Source organism: Bubalus kerabau, chromosome 21 (genome assembly GCF_029407905.1).
Source record: "Bubalus kerabau isolate K-KA32 ecotype Philippines breed swamp buffalo chromosome 21, PCC_UOA_SB_1v2, whole genome shotgun sequence".
Taxonomy (NCBI): Eukaryota; Metazoa; Chordata; class Mammalia; order Artiodactyla; family Bovidae; genus Bubalus; species Bubalus kerabau.
The window spans coordinates 38,348,284-38,367,426 of NC_073644.1; the positions used below are offsets into that span (position 1 = coordinate 38,348,284).

Here is a 19,143-nt window from a genome sequence, read left to right on the forward strand (position 1 = left end):
CCGCAACTCACCGTAAACCGCGTCCGCGCTTCGGGCAAACTGAAGAGCGGCGGCGTCGGAGACATCTTCTTGGCTGCGCGTGCCCACCACTTCGTCGCGGCGCCCGCTGATGACGTCAGGGCGGGAGCAACGAGAGTGCCGGCTCCGTGCGCGGCTAGAGCGGCTTGTGGGCGCAGGGGCGGGTCCCGTGGTGTTTGGGAGCTTCCCTGTGACGGAGGTCGGGAGGGCGTTGGGAGCCAGGGTTAGCCAGTCAACGCCCGATCCGGGTTCGTGGGTAACAACCCGTGGGGTGACTGCAGACGCGCGGCCTCGCCCTGTACACGCTGCGAATTACAAGCCGGGACGCTCGGGCTCTTGGCGGGGGTTTTCCTGGTTTGGGAAGTCCGGTGAATGGCGGCTGGTTACGGCTCGATGGGCCGCAAGGGAAGGTGGTAGCCGTCTGAGAATCCAAGTCAGGCGGCTTATCCGGGAGCTCCGGGCTGGGGAGGTGACGGCAGTGGCCGTCGGATCAAAGTCCTTCTTCCTGAACCAGTGGTCCCACCTCCGGATTCGCGCATCTGCCTTGAAGGTCACGGGCCCTGTAGCTCAGGTGCAGTTCCATTTTCTGAGAAAAATAATGCTCGTATCCCTGGGCTGTTGAGGAGCGTGAATGAAGTCATGAATGCAAGCGTGGCTTGTGTAGCAATGTAATGTGTGGGGATTCGTTCATTTTGCTGGCAGATAGAGGGCTCTACTGAACGAGGAAGATTGTGGAGGAACGCAGTACTCGGCGCTGAATGGATAGCCAGTGGCGCCAAGTCCCAGGGTTAAGGCACCCGTTGCAAGACCTAGTCTTCTGCCCGGTTCCTCCCTCGTCTCCGCTCACTTGGCCAATGAGAAGCCAAGGGGCAGTCGTCTTTCCGTTGGAATTATGCGGTGGGGAAAGAAGCACTGACCCAAACACCTGCTACCAGCTCTTACCCACCTGCACGTGTTCCTAAATGAAAGCCTGGTGCGCTTTACCTGGTTCCCTTCGTGGATATCCAGCGAGAGTACAGGACGCTAACAAAAATAAACTTTGCGTAATCTTGTCCCTAAGTGGGAATTGTGAACAGTGATGGCTACCTGGAGCGTTGCAGGTTTTTTCAGAATAAAATGATTCAGGTTTGATTGTACAACGTACGTTGCCAAATTGCCCAGATCAACTGGTATTAACTGATTTAATAGGTAGCTGATGTAATCGGATTGTTATCGTATTATGGATGATTGTTCAGTTCAGTTCAGTCGCTCAGGCGTGTCCAACTCTTTGCGACCCCACGAATCCCAGCACGCCAGGCCTCCCTGTCCATCACCAACTCCCGGAGTTTACCCAAACTCATGTCCATGGAGTTGGTGATGCCATTCAGCCGTCTCTGTCGTCCCCTTCTCCTCCTGCCCCCAATCTCTCCCAGCATCAGAGTCTTTTCCAATGAGAACTCTTCGTATGAGGTGGCCAAAGTATTGGAGTTTCAGCTTCAGTATCAGTCCTTCCAATGAACACCCAGGACTGATCTCCTTTAGGATGGACTGGTTGGATCTCCTTGCAGTCCAAGGGACTCTCAAGAGTCTTCTCCAACACCACAGTTCAAAAGCATCAATTCTTCGGCGCTCAGCTTTCTTCACAGTCCAACTCTCACATCCATACATGACCACTGAAAAAAATATAGCCTTAACTAGACGGACCTTTGTTGGCAAAGGAATGTCGCTGCTTTTGAATATGCTATCTAGGTTGGTCATAACTTTCCTTCCAAGGAGTAAGCGTCTTTTAATTTCATGGCTGCAGTCACCATCTGCAGGGACTTTGGAGCCCCAAAAAATAAAGTCAGCCACTTTCCACTGTTTCCCCAACTATTTCCCATGAAGTGATGGGACCAGATGCCATGATCTTAGTTTTCTGAATGTTGAGCTTTAAGTCAACTTTTTCATTCTCCTCTTTCACTTTCATCAAGAGGCTTTTTAGTTCTTCTTCACTTTCTGCCATAAGGGTGGTGTCATCTGCATATCTGAGGTTATTGATATTTCTCCCGGCAATCTTGATTCTAGCTTGTGCTTCTTCCAGCCCAGCATTTCTCATGATGTACTCTGCATAGAAGTTAAATAAGCAGGGTGACAATATACAGCCTTGACGCACTCCTTTCCCGATTTGGAACCAGTCTCTTGTTCCATGTCCAGTTCTAACTGTTGCTTCCTGACCTGCATATAGGTTTCTCAAGAGGCAGGTCAGGTGGTCAGGTATTCCCATCTCTTGAAGAATTTTCCACAGTTTATTGTGATCCACACAGTCAAAGGCTTAAGCATAGTCAGTAAAGCAGAAGTAGATGTTTTTCTGGAACTCTCTTGCTATCTCAGTGATCCAGTGGATGTTGGCAATTTGATCTCTGGTTCCTCTGCCTTTTCTAAAACCAGCTTGAACATCTGAAAGTTCACGTTTCACGTATTGCTGAAGCCTGGCTTGGAGAATTTTGAGCATCACTTTACTGGCATGTGAGATGAGTGCAATTGTGCAGTAGTTTGAGCATTCTTTGGCATTGCCTTTCTTTGGGATTGGAATGAAAACTGACCGTTTCCAGTCCTGTGGCCACTGCTGAGTTTTCCAAATTTGCTGGCATACTGAGTGCAGCACTTTGACAGCATCGTCTTTCAGGAATTGAAATAGCTCAACTGGAATTCCATCACCTCCACTAGCTTTGTTCGTAGTGATGCTTTCTAAGGCCCACTTGACTTCACATTCCAGGATGTCTGGCTGTAGGTGCGTGATCACACCATTGTGATTATCTGGGTCGTGACGGTCTTTTTTGAACAGTTCTTCTGTGTATTCTTGCCACCTCTTCTTAATATCTTCTGCTTCTGTTAGGTCCATACCATTTCTGTCCTTTATCGAGCCCATCTTTGCATGCAATGTTCCCTAGGTATCTCTAATTTTCTAGAAGAGATCTCCAGTCTTTCCCATTCTGTTGTTTTCCTCTATTTCTTTGCATTGATTGCTGAGGAAGGCTTTCTTATCTCTCCTTGCAAAGTAAATAAAATTTACACAAGAGGTAAATAATATATATATATATATATATATATATATATTTTTTTTTTTTTTTTTACAAAATCCAAACGGGAGAAGAGCTTGAGTTTGTTGACGCATCCATCCATCAAAGTCTAGAATTTAAATTAGCCAAAGACTTAGAATTGTGGTTTTTTTTTTTTTAAATCACATTTGCTGTGCACCTGTGCTCTCTATAGGCAGTGGACAGTATTTCTTGAATGAATAGTAACTCTACATTTGAATGAACAAAATAATATAGATTAATTGCTGTTTTGAGGAGCTGGCAATAAGACAAGGAAGTAGGCAATGCAGTTTTAAAAGATACTCATCAAAAATCCTACCAGAGAAATGTTTTAGCATTTAGATGGTAAAAATGCCTTCTAATTCCCAAGCACTTAACGTAAGACATTTGATCCTGTAAATGATATTTTAAGGTGAGTAACACAGCTATTATGCTCATTTTACACATGAGGAAGCAAACTCAAAGAGATAGGGTTCCTGATAGAGGTAACTGGCCAAATGAGACTACCCACGGGTTTTGATTAGGATTTTTGAGCTCTTTACACTGTTACAGTGTCCGTAAGTAATAGTCAAGTTTTATTGAGTACCTCCTATGAGCCAGACACTTTTCTTGTATTATTCCTCCTCCTTAGCATGACATTGTACATAACAGGCTTGTCTGTCCTGGGTCATGTGTCTAGAGAAAGCTGTTTGGAATTCGAACTGCTAACTTTAATCCCAAAGCTTGTATTTTTCTTGAATCTTAACCCATAAATCTTTACAAAGCTATGGACCTAGTTAATGTCTCATAAATTATTCCTTATATTTAGAGAAGGGTAAGGATCATATTGTCATTCATAGTATAAGTTTTCTACATATGTAATAATACCATTACAAAGGCAGACATCCAATAATGCATAAACTCTTTAATTGGGCACCTCTTTTTCCTCCTATGTTAGTGCACAATTGTATAAACAGTTAGTACATAACTGTATAAAACTTCAAATAGCCAAAGCAGTCTTGAGAAAGGATAAAACTGAAAGTATCACTTCCTGATTTAAAAAAAAAATTACACACTACAGTAATCAAAATAATATGGTGCTGGCATAAGAACAGATGTGTAGACCAATGGAACAGAGTAGAGAGCCCCCAAATAAATACATGGTCATATATTTTATATTTATATGTGGCCAACTTATCTTCAGTAAGAGTGCTCAGAACACACAATGGGGATAGGATAGTCTCTTCAATAAATGATGTTGGGAGGACTTCTTTGGTCCTGTGGTTAAGACTCCACACTTCCAATGCAGGAGATGCAGGTTTGATTCCTGGCTGGGAAACTAGGATCCCTTTTGCCACATGGTGTGGCCAAAAAAAATTAAAAATGGCCTTAGGAATACTGGACATCGATGTGCAGAGGAATGAAAGCAAACCTTTACCTCACACTATACACTTTTAATGGAGAAGGCAATGGCACCCCACTCAGTACTCTTGCCTGGAAAATCCCATGGGTGGAGGAGCCTGGTAGGCGGCAGTCCATGGGGTCACACAGAGTCGGACACGACTGAGCGACTTCACTTTCACTTTTCACTTTCATGCATTGGAGAAGGAAATGGCAACCCACTCCAGTGTTGTTGCCTGGAGAATCCCAGGGACGGGGGAGCCTGGTGGGCTGCTTTCTTTGGGGTCGCACAGAGTCGGACACAACTGAAGTGACTTAGCAGCAGCAGCAGCAGCATACACTTTTAAAAACCAACTCAAGTTACAATGGCAGAAGACATAAACAGGAAATTCATACAGAGGGGAAATATGAAAAGATGCTTAGCTTCCTGAGCAATCAGGGAAATGCATAAACAATACTGTGATATTGTTTTCTCATCTATGACATTGGCATGAGCTTAAAAGTTTAATGCATGTTGGTGAGGAGGTTGGGCACCTGTACTCAGCTGATGGAAATGGAATCTGTTGCAAAAATTTTGGAAATGAATTGGCGTTTTAGTAAGGTTGAAGATTTAATACCCTTCAATCCCATAATTCTACTCTAGGTATAAACACAAAAGGATTTCTTATACGTGCAAATAAAGAGACATGTGCACATATTTTGGTACTGCTGGTAATGCCACAGGATTGGAAACAGAGTGTCAATCAATGAATTGCTGAATAAATTTTAAATTACTCACTTGCTGAGTTTTTAAGGCAAAGAAAATGAAAGAGCTAAATGTATTTGTTGCAGTGTGAATAAATCTCTTTTGTTGAAGTGATCATGTTTTACTTATTGAACCCAGGTCTCCTTCATTGTTCATTTCAGTCACTCAGTCGTGTCCAACTCTTTGCGACCCCATGAACCGCAGCATGCCAGGCCTCCCTGTCCATCACCAACTCCCGGAGTCCACCCAAACCCATGTCTATCGAGTCAGTGATGCCATCCAACCATCTTATCCTCTGTTGTCCCCTTCTCCTGCCCTCAATCTTTCCCAGCATCAGGATCTTTTCAAATCAGCTCTTCACATCAGGTGGCCAAAGTATTGGAGTTTCAGCTTCAGTATCAGTCCTTCCAATGAACACCCAGGACTGATCTCCTTTAGGATGGACTGGTTGGATCTCCTTGCAGTCCAAGGGACTCTCAAGAGTCTTCTCCAACACCACAGTTCAAAAGCATCAATTCTTCGGTGCTCAGACTTCTTTATAGTCAAACTCTCACATCCATACATGACTACTGGAAAACTATCGCCTTGACTAGACAGACCTTTGTTGACAAAGTAATGTCTCTGCTCTTGAATATGCTATCTAGGTTGGTCATAACTTTCCTTCCAAGGAGTAAGCGTCTTTTAATTTCATGGCTGAAATCACCATCTGCAGTGATTTTGGAGCCCAAAAAATAAACTCTGACACTGTTTGTACTGTTTCCCCATCTATTTGCCATGAAGTGATGGGACCAGATGCCATGATCTTAGTTTTCTGAATGTTGAGCTTTAAGCCAACTTTTTCACTCTCCTCTTTCACTTTCATCAAGAGGCTCTTTAGTTCTTTACTTTCTGCCATAAGGGTGGTGTCATCTGCATATCTGAGGTTATTGATATTTCTCCTGGCAATCTTGATTCCAGCTTGTACTTCTTCCAGCACAGCGTTTCTCATGATGTACTCTGCATAGAAGTTAAATAAGCAGGGTGACAATATACAGCCTTGACATACTCCTTTTCCTCTTTGGAACCAGTCTGTTGTTCCATGTCCAGTTCTAACTGTTGCTTCCTGACCTGCATACAGGTTTCTCAAGAGGCAGGTTAGGTGATCTGGTATTCCCATCTCTTTCAGAATTTTTATGAAATTCTGAAATCAAAATATTGTGTTCTACACAGTCAAAGGCTTTAGCATAGTCAATAAAGCAGAAATAGATGTTTTTCTGGAACTCTCTTGCTTTTTCGATGATCCAGCAGATGTTGGCAATTTGATCTCTGGTTCCTCTGCCTTTTCTAAAACCAGCTTGAACATCAGGTAGTTCACGATTCACGTCCTGCTGAAGCCTGGCTTGGAGAATTTTAAGCATCACTTTACTAGCGTGTGAGATGAGTGCAATTGTGCGGTAGTTAGAACATTCTTTGGCATTGCCTTTCTTTGGGATTGGAATGAAAACTGACCTTTTCTAGTCCTGTGGCCACTGCTGAGTTTTCCAAATTTGCTGGCATATTGAGTTGCAGCACTTTCACAGCATAGTCTTTCAGGAATTAGCTCAGGAAATAGCTCCACTGGAATTCCATCACCTCCACTAGCTTTGTTCGTAGTGATGCTTTCTAAGGCCCACTTGACTTCACATTCCAGGATGTCTGGCTCTAGGTCAATGATCACACCATCATGATTATCTGAGTTGTGACGATCTTTTTTGTACAGTTCTTCTGTGTATTCTTGCCACCTCTTCTTAATATCTTCTGCTTCTGTTAGGTCCATACCATTTCTATCCTTTATCGTGCCCATCTTTGCATGAAATATTCCCTTGGTAGCTCTAATTTCTTGAAGAGATCTCTTTCCCATTCTGTTGTTTTCCTGTTTCTTTGCACTGATCACTGAGGAAGGCTTTTTTTTATCTCTCCTTGCTATTCTTTGGAACTCTGCATTCAGATAGGTATATCTTTTCTTTTCTCCTTTGCCTATCACTTCTCTTCTTTTCTCAGCTATTTGCAAGGCCTCCTCAGACAACCATTTTGCCTTTTGTATTTCTTTTTCTTGGGGATGGTTTTGATCACAGCTTCAACAAGGTCACGAACCTCTGTCTGTAGTCACTCTGCCTATCAGACCTAATCCCTTGAATCTATTTGTCACTTCTAAGGTAAGGGGTTTGATTTAGGTCATACTAAATGGCCTAGTGGTTTTCCCTACTTTCTTCAGTTTAAGTCTGTGTTTTGCAATAAGGAATTAATGATCTGAGCCACTGTCAGCTCTCGGTCTTGTTTTTACTGACTGTTTATAGCTTCTCCATCTTTGACTGCAAAGAATATAATCAATCTGATTTCGGTATTGGCCATCTCATGATGTCCATGTGTAGAGTCATCGCTTGTTTTGTTGGAAGAGGGTGTTTGCTATGACCAGTGGACTCTCTTGGCAAAACTCGGTTATCTATGATAACACAAATTATCTTCAATTCCTTTGGAATGAAACCCTCTTTGAAGTAACTGGTTCTTACCACAAGAGGTCAGCATTTGCACGGAAATATCTCCTCTAAAAAGGAAGAGACGAGAAATTTTTGAATTCAGATGTATTTAAGTGTTCTTGCCTGGAGAATCCCAGGGACGGGGGAGCCTGGTAGGCTGCCGTCTATGGGGTTGCACGAGTCGAACACAACTGAAGTGACTTAGCAGCAGCAGCAGCAGCTATCTAAAGTGCATTCTGGTACAGACCTTTAACTTCTTTAGTCAATCCAAATTGTAAGTCAGTTATTACTACAGAAAAAATGGTATGTATGTACGTTTTATGCTGTCTTAGAACACTTCCTTTTCCTTAATTTCGAGCAACTTGACAGCTCCATCCAGGCTGCAGGAATCAGGAAGACTCAGCTGGACTTTTGGTGTTTTTTCTCTTAAGGAGTTCCTCTAATAGCTGTGTATGTCAATTTCAAAAAGAAATGAAAAAGACCTACATCAAGGGGAATTACTAAGTCATGACTATTTCATGAGGTTTTGTGACCTTCACTGTAGCATGTGCTATTTTTATTCATAACTCTTGGAGGAAAATGAAGCACTTTGCCCTTGGGGCTAGGCTGGTTCTGGTTAGACTTTGCACTACAATCTTTCTTTGCCCAACTCGAGCTTCCTTCCTCCCACTTTGTAAATGGAAAGTAGGGAAGAGTTTCCTGTTTTGAAGTCAGCACCAGACCCACACTAAATCCTCAGCAGTTGATGGCAGTGAAGCATAGACTGGGAGTCAAAGATAGGATTTGTATTCAAACGTGTCCCACGGTGATTAGCACACTGCTTTTCACTTGAGTATCTGCATTAATGAAAATAGAAATCTGATCAGTCCATCCCTTCAGTGGCTCCAAATAGCTTTCAAGACCTCATTGGATTAAGCTCCACATTTAAAACTATTCATAGTATGTCCATGCCCAACCCATCAGCTTCATATATTAATATATTCATATTTGGGCTTCCCTGGTGGCTCAGTGGTCAGAATCTGCCTGCCAACCCAGGAGATGCAGGTTCAATCCTGGGTCAGGAAGATTCCCCGGAGGAAGAAATGGCTACCCACTCCTGTATTTCTTGCCTAGAGAATCCCATGGACAGAGGAACCTGGGGAGCTACAGTCCATGGGGTCACAAAGAGTCAGACACCACTGAGCGACTGAGCACGCACACACATTCATGTTCATATAAGTTACTATATGCTAAGCATACATTGTTTTCTTTTGCCATCATGTTTTTATGCTTTAAATACATGAGCTCATTGATTCCTTACTTTTTAAGAAATCTATACAAATGAGAAAACCAAGACTCAGAGAATTCCAAAAATTCTTTACAGGAGTAGAATTTGAGTTTGAGTGTATTTGACTCCAGAGTCATAATTATATGTTGTATTTCTTTTGTTTTGCCTTGCCTTCTAACCACATACTTTGCAGCCAAAGCTACTCTCAGTTCCTTTTGTGTCTAATAACTTTTGCATACATTTTTGCTTCTTCCGGAATGCCTTTCTCTCCCGCTCTAACTGATCTGATCCTTCTTGTTTAAGATTCAGTGATTAGTCATTACTACTGTGGCTGACCCATCCTGATGTGTTCGACTGTATTCATGGCCCCCACTCTGAGTCACAGAGTAGTTTTTCTCAACATGTATGTGTGAGAGGATTTGGGAGGTGACTGCTAATGTTATGCCGCGAGAACCGTTGCTCTGGTCCTGCAGAAAAGAACGTGTGGAAATCCATTTTTAGCCTGAACCCCAACAATGAAGTGGGTTCAAAATAGGGAATAAAATAAGTTCATTTCCTTTGACACTGGGATATAATCACTAGGAGAGTACTGATTGAGCAGTAACTGAAGTTTCAAGAGGGAGCTCCCCAGATGGAGCTGTAGGACTAAAAGAATAGAAAAATATTACCCAGATGAACAGATAAAATGGGCGTCTGTATTTGAAGTTTAGACCTGAAATGAACTCCGAGCCTTTGCAAATATAGGAACCAGAAAGGCTTTCAAGTGAAGGAAAACAACTCTGACCTAAACTACAGGAAGGACTTGGGTGCTCAGTATGGGCAAACCAGAAGCAATGCTCCTTTCTTAAAATCCTTTCCATCAGGTAGCTTATTGCTATTCTGAGAGTGCTATGTGGAAACCTCAAGGGATTGTATCTCCAACATTCCTTTTCAGTTCTTTCTCAAAAACAGGGAGCTAGACTTTCACATACACTTGTAATATGAGCGTTGCCTTTCCTATTTTGCAATGGTTCCTTCCTTTTTTTTTTTTTTTTAATTGCATCTTGAACAGTATCTAGCTGATGAGACTCTGGAAATGTCCAGGTAAATTATGGTTCCATTTTCTTAAAAGGAAGGAATTCTTTAAAGACATAACCTTGTTAGCTTTGCATTTCAAGCAATTTCTTTCTTTCACTCAATTTGAAAATATTATGAGACAGGGAAGGGAATTTGTATTTACTGGGGATATGCTAAGTGTTAGACAAGTCTGTTACATGCATCATCTGACATAATTATCTGACACTGTGCATAATTCCCAGCACAGTGACTGTGATGTGTTGGTTTTATGCCCATTTCACAGAGATGGAGGTAGGGGCCAGCAAAGACTGAATAAACTGGTGGTTAAGTGGGGAAGCTGAGATGTGAATAGCATCAAGCCTGATTCTGCTACAAGGTTCCCAAATTTAAATGAATAAACCCCCTTTTTAAAAAAAATAACATTTCCACAGACCCCTTGTGATGATTAAAATTATTTTATGTCTCTTAAGCGAACAAACATAAAACTAAATATAAACATCTCATGTATATGACGTTTATGTAACTACAGGACTAAAAGCAAATATATGAATTAAATAGCAGCAAAACTTCCAAATGACATTAATAAGAGACAACTGAGACCAGAGTAATAATAACTTAAACTTATTGAGAGCTTACATGTGCACCTTTCTAAGTTATTTACACATTATCTTATTTGATCCTCAAAGTTTTGTGTACTTTTACAGATGAGGAATCTGGCACAGACTTACTGAAATTTATTGTTACTCTAATCTCAATGGTCACTCAGACACCCCTTTGTTTCATTAATGTTTGCTTGCTACTAACCCTACAATGTTTTTGATGGGTTTTAAGACTTCCCCAGTAGCTCAGATGGTAAAGCGTCTGCCTACGATGTGGGAGACCTGGGTTCGATCCCTGGGTTGGGAAGATCCCCTGGAGAAGGAAATGGCAACCCACTCCAGTATTCATGCCTGGAAAATCCCATGGACCGAGGAGCCTGGTGGGCTATACAGTCCATGGGGTCGCAAAGAGTCGGACACGACTGAGCAACCTCACTTCACTTCACTTCACTTCAACCCTACAATGCACAGCAGAAGGCATTCCTGCAAAAATGGATAAAAGGTTTACCTGCTTCCAAGCAGATGGTTAGCCATTCATCAAAAACATCCATTATTTTCCTTTGGGCAGACAGCTACATACACTATATTTCTTATACCCTTGCAAGCAAGCATACAATGCAGTGAAGTTCTAACCAATGGTTAGTGAGAAGTCTTGCCTTTCACTTTCAAGCTAGAGTTTTAAGAAGCAGGGGTTTTAAGTGTCCTCTTCATACTTGTCCCCCTTTCAGTGTCTCAGTGCAGAAGAGGGCCCTAGGAAATGACACAGCCACATGTTTGCAGCCTGGGTTCCTCAATCGCCTTGTGGAAGAGAGCTGCCAAACAATATCTCCTTTATGCTAAATTATGGGAAAGAACAAAACGTTTATGGTCCTTGAGCCATTATATATTTTTTTTGAGGGGCTGTTTATGATAGGAGCTAGTGTTATCCAAATTAATATACTCTTAACTCTAACTGTGATGGAATGCATGGAAAGGGTAGATAGTTGCAATCAAATATGTTGCCTAGTTGGATTTGAACCTCCAGGAGGGAGAGGATGGGGAAGAAACTAGAAAAATGGGGTCCTTTTTTAAGAAAATATTTTTAATTTATTTATTTGGCTGCACTGGGTCTTCATTGCAGCCCATGGAATTTTTAATTGCAGCATAAAAATGCTTAGTTGTGGCAGGTGGGATACAATTCTCTAACCAGGGATTGAACCTGGGGCCCCTGCACTGGGAGCTCAGAGTCCCAGCCACTGGACCACCAGAGAAGTTCCCCATGGGATCCTCTTATATCTTGTTTTTCTACTGAGGCCAGACCCTGCCCAGATTCTCCTGGTCTCCCTATTGTGTTTCACCCTGGGGAGTGTTTCCCGCCCCTCCTTTCTCCTCCATCATTTTCTCTGTTGTCAGAGCTTCCAGGCAGTCTCCTCGGCTCAGCCATGAATGGCATCTACTAGCAGTGGGCTGGCTCCCTTTTTATATCTGGGTCATGCTTTGTGTGTCTTTGTGCATTAGTGTGATAAAGAGCTCTTCCTGACCCTTTGGCTCCTTTCCCAAATGATCCATCGGCAGTTTGTGCAGTGAAATATTGGTCTTCCAACAGTCCATAAATAATCTGACTTATTCATCAAAGGAATTTCATAATACACAAGGCACTTAACCGGTTTCATTGAAAACAAGGTTTATTGTATTTGGGGAAGATGTTGTAAAATTCCAGGTTAACTGTACATCTGTTTCTTGAGACAATATGCCTTCCTGTCAATCAGCACTTTCTAGAATGAAAGGCCCACGCCTCCACTAAATGGCAAAGCCAGCGGGTAGTTCCTGTAGTATTTGATCACCAACGTCCAACCTACACTATGGGTTTGACAGAGTACAATCACCCATTTAGCAAACCTGTAAATGCTCTGAGACTGTTCTATCCACAGTGGGCACGAGTGGAGATTGGTTTTGAGGGTGCTGCTCTGATTCTGGGCAGCACAGGAAGGCCTGGCTTGGGTCAGTCCCAGCACGGTCCTGCTCCAGGCTCTGTCTGGAGGCCTCCCTAATGGGAGGCATGGGTGCTGTCCAGTTCTCTCCCTCCTTCAGGGCACTGCCAACCTGCAACCTTGGCTTGGAAGGCGCAGTAACACAACTAAAAACAAATCGTAGGCACATTTTTACCTGCAGATGTCAGCTGTCCTGAATCAACCATTCTTATCCAATAAGCAAGCCTGAATCTCGGCGAAAAATAAGCACTTCAGAAACTTTTGAAAATTTGTTTCTTTCTCTCTCTCTTTTAAACTCCCCAAACCTGAAACCAAAAGAAGGCAATACTTCTTAAGTTGCTGCGGGTAGATTCAAGGGTCTACATTGATCATTTTTGCTATCAGGACTTCATTTTACATTTTAAAAATACTATTGGAACTCTGAAAAAAAAAATGACTCTTTTGGCAGGTTTTCAGGAAATAAATGCTTACCGTGTGAGATCTGAGAAAAAAGGACAGAAAATTAGTCACTCAATACTTTGAAACATCCAGTTAACTTCTAAGTCCCTGGAAAAATCAACACAAGGCAGACCTCTTGCAGATTCTTAATTTTTCGATTCTCCTAGAAATGCCAATCCCTCGGCTGCTGGAACACAATTTGTGAACCAGGATTGGCCCAAACCAAGTTGTGGTTTTTTTTCATTTTTCTATAGCAGTGGCATTCAAACCAGTAATAACAGCCACAGCATCAAGTGTGCCCTCTAAAACTGGACAGAGTAGGAGTTGGCACACAGATATTTTTCTGACTTGCTCTGTAGAGGGTGTCATGTTCTAGTGGTCACTAGAGTAGTACTGACCACCCACTGGGTGAAGACTTTATGGGATAATCTATGTATTCTCTAGCCCAGCACAACTCCCTGGTTTGGCAGGATGGGGCACCAAGGAAAAGCACAGATGTTACTGCTAAAGAGCCTCTTTCATTTCACATCTCTGCCCTGAACCTACCACAGTGGGAAAGTTAACTGGCCACCTACTATCCATTACCAGCACAGTGGAGAGAAAGATCACGTAATCTAGGTGCTGACTGGAGTGGGGCCATGTTGTAGCTCTACTCAGAGGGGCCTTATAAATGCTCATTTTATAAAGAAGGAAAAGCAGCCTGAGATACAGGTTGATACGAATTCTTGGACAAGGGTGAATGGCTTATCTGCTTGGTCAGGCCCCAGAAGGAACCAAATTGGAAGGAGTAGGGTTGCTCCAACATAGTGAAAGCCTGGAGGAGTTGACTGGAACCCAGAGGGCTTGGTAATGAAATCTGGGGAAGAGGCATGAGGCTGAACTTATGGTTGTGGGCACAGAGTGTGTGTATCTTTGTATCTCACACTAATGTCCACTAGAGAACCCCCACTTGAGAGGTAGCTTTCAGCCACAAGGTAGATAAGATGTCTTATCTTGTGGATGTAGATATACAGTGAACCTTGGGGAGACCAGACTATCCACTTGGTGGCCAAATGATTTCAATTTCAATCTGTCCTTCAGTTCACTCACTCATTCGTGTCCGATTCTTTGCGGCCCCATGGACTGCAGCACGCCAGGCCTCCCTGTTTATTGCCAACTCCCGGAGTTTACTCAAACTCATCTCCATTGAGTCAGTGATGCCATCCAACCATCTCATTCTCTGTCGTCCCTTCTCCTCCTGCCTTCAATCTTTCTCAGCATTAGGGTCTTTTTCAGTGAGTCAGTTCTTCGCATCAGGTGGCCAAAGTTTGGACTTTGGAGTTTCAGCTTCAACATCAGTCCTTCTAATGAATATTCAAGACTAATTTCCTTTAGGATGGACTGGTTTGATCTCCTTGCAGTCCAAGGGACTCTCAAGAGTCTTCTCTAACACCACAGTTCAAAAGCATCAATTCTTTGGCGCTCAGCTTTCTTTATAGTCTCTCACATCCATACATGACTACTGGAAAAACCATAGCTTTGACTAAATGGGCCTTTGTTGGCAAAGTAATGTCTCTGCTTTTGAATATGCTGTCTAGGTTGGTCATAACTTTTCTTCCAAGGAGCAAGCATCTTTTAATTTCTTGGCTGCAGTCACCATCTGCAGTGATTTTGGAGCCCCCAAAAATAAAGTCTGACACTGTTTCCCCATCTATTTCCCATGAAGTGATGGTACCAGATACCATGATCTTAGTTTTCTGAATGTTGAGTTTTAAGCCAGCTTTTTTTCACTCTCCTCTTTCACTTTCATCAAGAGGCTTTTTAGTTCTTCTTCACTTTCTGCCATAAGGGTGGTGTCATCTGCATATCTGAGGTTATTGATATTTCTCCCAGCAATCTTGATTCCAGCTTGTGCTTCTTCCAGCCCAGCGTTTCTCATAATGTACTCTGCATTATAAGTTAAATAAGCAAGATGACAATGTACAGCCTTGACGTACTCCTTTTCCTGTTTAGAACCAGTCTGTTGTTCCACGTCCAGTTCTAAATGTTGCCTTCTGACCTGCACACAGGTTTCTCAAGAGGCAGGTCAGAGGGTCTGGTATTCCCATCTCTTTAAGAATTTTCCAGAGTTTGTTGTGGTCCACACAGTCAAAGCCTTTGGTATAGTCAATAAAGCAGAAGTAGATGTTTTTCTGGAACTCTCTTGCTTTCTCCATGATCCAGTGGATGTTGGCAATTTGATCTCTGGTTCTTCTGCCTTTTCTAATCCAGCTTGAACATCTGGAAGTTCACGGTTCACATACTGTTGAGGCCTGGCTTGGAGAATTTTAAGCATTACTTTACTAGCGTGTGAGATGACTGCAATTGTGCGGTAGTTTGAGCATTTTTTGGCATTGCCTTTCTTTGGGATTGGATTGAAAACTGACCTTTCCCAGTCCTGTGGCCACTGCTGAGTTTTCCAAATTTGCTGGCATATTGAGTGCAGCACTTTCACAGCATCATCTTTCAGGATTTGAAATAGCTCAACTGGAATTCCATCATCTCCGCTAGCTTTGTTCATAGTGATGCTTCCTAAGGCCCACTTGACTTTGCATTCCAGAATGTCTGGCTCTAGGTGAGTGATCAAACCATTGTGATCACCTGGGTCGTGAAGATCTTTTTTTTTTTTTTTTATAGTTCTGTGTATTCTTGCCACCTCTTCTTAATATCTTCTGCTTCTGTCAGGTCCATACCTTTTCTGTCCTTCATTGTGCCCGTCACAAGGACATCACTCTGTCCTTACCAGAATTGATTCCTGCCTTACCCACATGTCTCTATTAATACTATCAACCAAGGGCCTACAGAATTCCTGATCTATTAAAAATGGCAGCTAGCACAACATTGTGGCAATGGGCACATGACCACGAGATCCACTAGTCTCCCCAGATATCTGAACAATTGGAAGTAGCTAGTCTAATGGGATGGTGGAAGGACTATTGAAGGCTCAGCGAGGGTTCTAGCGTTGGGCCAACAACCTGTAAGGTTACAGTGCTGTCCTCCAGGGTGAAGTTATATGCACTAAGTCAGTAGCTATAGTGCTACGTTTCCGAAAACTGGAATTCACAGGGACGAGAACCAAAAAGTAGAAATTGGTATGGATCCTTTCAGGATTGCTGCTTATCAAGCTTGCAACTGTAGACTCCACCACTTTAAAGGTTCTGGTTTCCACAAGGGGAACACCAGGCAGCAATTAAACCTGAAGCTGTGACTACATGAGGTCATTGGAGGCTCCTCATGTCAGTGGAAGAACTGGCAAAGAAAAGAATTATTCCCTTGGTGGACAAAATTGACCCTGATTACCACGAGGAGTAGGGTTGCTCTTACACTACTGCTCTTACGAGGAGTAGGGTTCCTCTGGTTGACTGGAACCCAGAGGGCTTGCATGGGCGTCTCTTGGTCCTTTCTTGCCAGAGATAACAGTAAGTGGGCAGCTTCAACAGCTATGGCTTGATGAGGCCAAAGCAGCTAAGGACTCAGGGCTGAGGTTCTGTGTCAGTCCATCAGGCTGGTAGCCTCCAGTGGCCAAGGATGAGTGACATTTAGAATGGGTGATGGGGGAGGTAGATGAGGCCTTTATCTTGGGATCTGCCTTCCAGGCAACTCAAGAAAGATTCCCAGGGCTTCCCTGGTGGCTCGGTGGTAAAGAAACTGCCTGCCAATTCAGGAGACGCAGGTTCAATCTAAGGTCCAGGAAGATCCCAACTAGGTGTGTGTGCCACAACCATTGAACCTGTGCTCTAGAGACTGGGACCCACAACTTCTGAGCCCATGTGCTGCATCTCCTGAAGCCTGTGAGCCCTAGAGCCTGTGCTCTGCAACAGTGAGAAGCCCGCACTCTGCAACTACAGAGTAGCCCCCTGCTCACCATGCTAGAGAAAAGTGGCAGTGACAAAGACCCAGCACAGCCAAAAATAAGTAAAATTATATTTACAAATGACTTATAGGAAAATATAGAGAGGATCTGGAGTGTTTCAAAAGAAAAAAGATTCCCAGCACCTAGTACAGGATCTAGAACGTAGTAAGTTGGCCACAGAGGTTGACCATATGAATCTTTGATGATTGAATGAATGAATAACTGTGCCCTGAGCTCTGCAGTAAAGGAACTCAAGTTAATTCACATTCGAGAGTGCTGGGGTCTCTCAGGGAAGGTCTGTACATTAACACGTGGCACTGCCAGCCTCTGTGCAGTGTGGTTCACCCACGGTGCCTCCCCCAGAACCAGGGTCTTGTGGGGAAGGCTCACACACAGCTTTGGAAGTGCACCAAAGCCCCTCTGCGCTCGCCTCCCCAAGCCAGAGTGTCACCAGCAGGAACTCATTATTCACTCAGAGTCAGAGTGACAAGAGAGAAACACAATCCTTCAGGCTTAACCATTTTCTTTCCCCCCAAATAAAAAAGCCAAGTCACACATGGCTGCAATTTGGATGCTATGTCACTTTCGCACTTTATTGCTCCACATGTAAGCCAGTTGAATGTTTTTGAAAGGGACCAAATAAATTTAGTTTTTAAATGATCCCATGTACCTTATCCCAAAAAATGACCCAAATAAACAGCAAGCGTGCTATAATTACAACATTAACAGTGGTCTCAGGCTCAGCTCCATGAAAAATTACTTTCCTTCTACCCCTTCCTTTCTCTCTCCTGGGGTCATGTGGTGGGACACAAATTTTCCAACAAATGGGCTGTCTTCTTGAGACATAATCTTAGGCCTGGAAGGACTTGGAGATGTTTTTGCCTAGTGCGTGCGTGCTACATGGCTTTAGTCGTGTCTGACTCTTTGCGACCCTGTGGACTGCAGCCCACCAGGCTCTTCTGTCCGTGGGATTCTCCAAGCTAGAATACTGGAGTGGTTTGCCATGCCCTCCTCTGGAGGGTCTTTCTGACCCAGGGATCAAACCCACATCTCTTGTGTTTCCTGCTTTGGCAGGCAGGTTCTTTACCACTAGCGCCAGCTGGGAAGCCCAACGCCCAAAGCAGAGGCTTTGCAGCTGGTGTCAGAAATCGTATTCGTCTTTCACTCTATTCCCAGCTTCTTTACTTTCTCTTAGTTTTGACATTTTGACAACCTGGCTCACTGATTCTCAACTCTTATATCTCTCTCCCATTCTCGTTTGCTAGAATTTTGGTGGCATGTTTGAAGAGACTGAAATACTCAGAACGATAGTAAACAAGTAAGCAATAAATGACCTTGAAGTCACAGCTAAGGTTTAGCACTTTCTCCAGGTGTTGTGAAAGCATCCACAGTTACTGCCTCACTCACCTGGCAGCTTTTCATGCCCTGTTGTTGTCGAAGAAGACCTCTTCATTGTCTTGGCCTTTTGTCCACATGATTAAACTAGCATAAAATTTGCTTTTGGCACTAATAACCTGATAAAAAAATATGTGCTTTATCCCCTTATCCCCAGGTTCCTCCCCATAATTCAGATCAGATCAGATCAGTCGCTCAGTCATGTCCGACTCTTTGTGACCCCATGAATCGCAGCACGCCAGGCCTCCCTGTCCATCACCAACTCCCGGAGTTCACTCAGACTCACGTCCATCGAGTTGGTGATGCCATCCAGCCATCTCATCCTCTGTCGTCCCCTTCTCCTCTTGCCCCCAATCCCTCCCAGCATCAGTCTTTTCCAATGAGTCAACTCTTCGCATGAGGTGGCCAAAGTACTGGAGTTTCAGCTTTAGCATCATTCCTTCCAAAGAAATCCCAGGGCTGATCTCCTTCAGAATGGACTGATTGGATCTCCTTGCATAATTAAGAGCCTCCAAATAAATAAAGTTATATTAAAAATGAGTTACAGAAAAATATATAGAGAATCCCATGAAATTAAAAAAAAAAAAAGAGATTCCTAGTACCTAGTACGAGATCTAGAACATAGTAAGGAAGCCATAGAGATTGACCATGTGAATCTCTGGTGAATGAATGAATGAATAACTGCCTGTGCAGTAAAGGTGCTCAATTTAATTCACATTTGAGAAGTGCTGAGGACTCTCATGGAACATCTGTGGGTTAACATGTAGCACTTGGCCTTTGGAGATCACATTCCTTTCTCACCTTCCAGCCTTTCTACCAAGGCTTGTCTCCCTCCCTGTCCCTTCCTCTGTCT

General features: G+C 43.3%; 1 protein-coding gene and 1 long non-coding RNA gene across 4 annotated transcripts in view; one reads left to right on the plus strand and one right to left on the minus strand.

The window, feature by feature from the left end:
* Positions 1–146, minus strand: part of THOC1 (THO complex subunit 1) — a 36,980-nt gene extending 36,834 nt beyond the window's left edge. Inside the window, exon 1 of the mRNA XM_055559435.1 lies at positions 12–146. Within this exon, the coding sequence (XP_055415410.1) occupies positions 12–65 (54 nt within the window). The 5' untranslated portion in view covers positions 66–146. The remainder of the gene's footprint in view (positions 1–11) is intronic.
* The window catches only part of LOC129636157 (uncharacterized), a 39,438-nt gene that overhangs the window by 1,375 nt on the left and 18,920 nt on the right, over positions 1–19,143 (plus strand). The window lies entirely within an intron of this gene.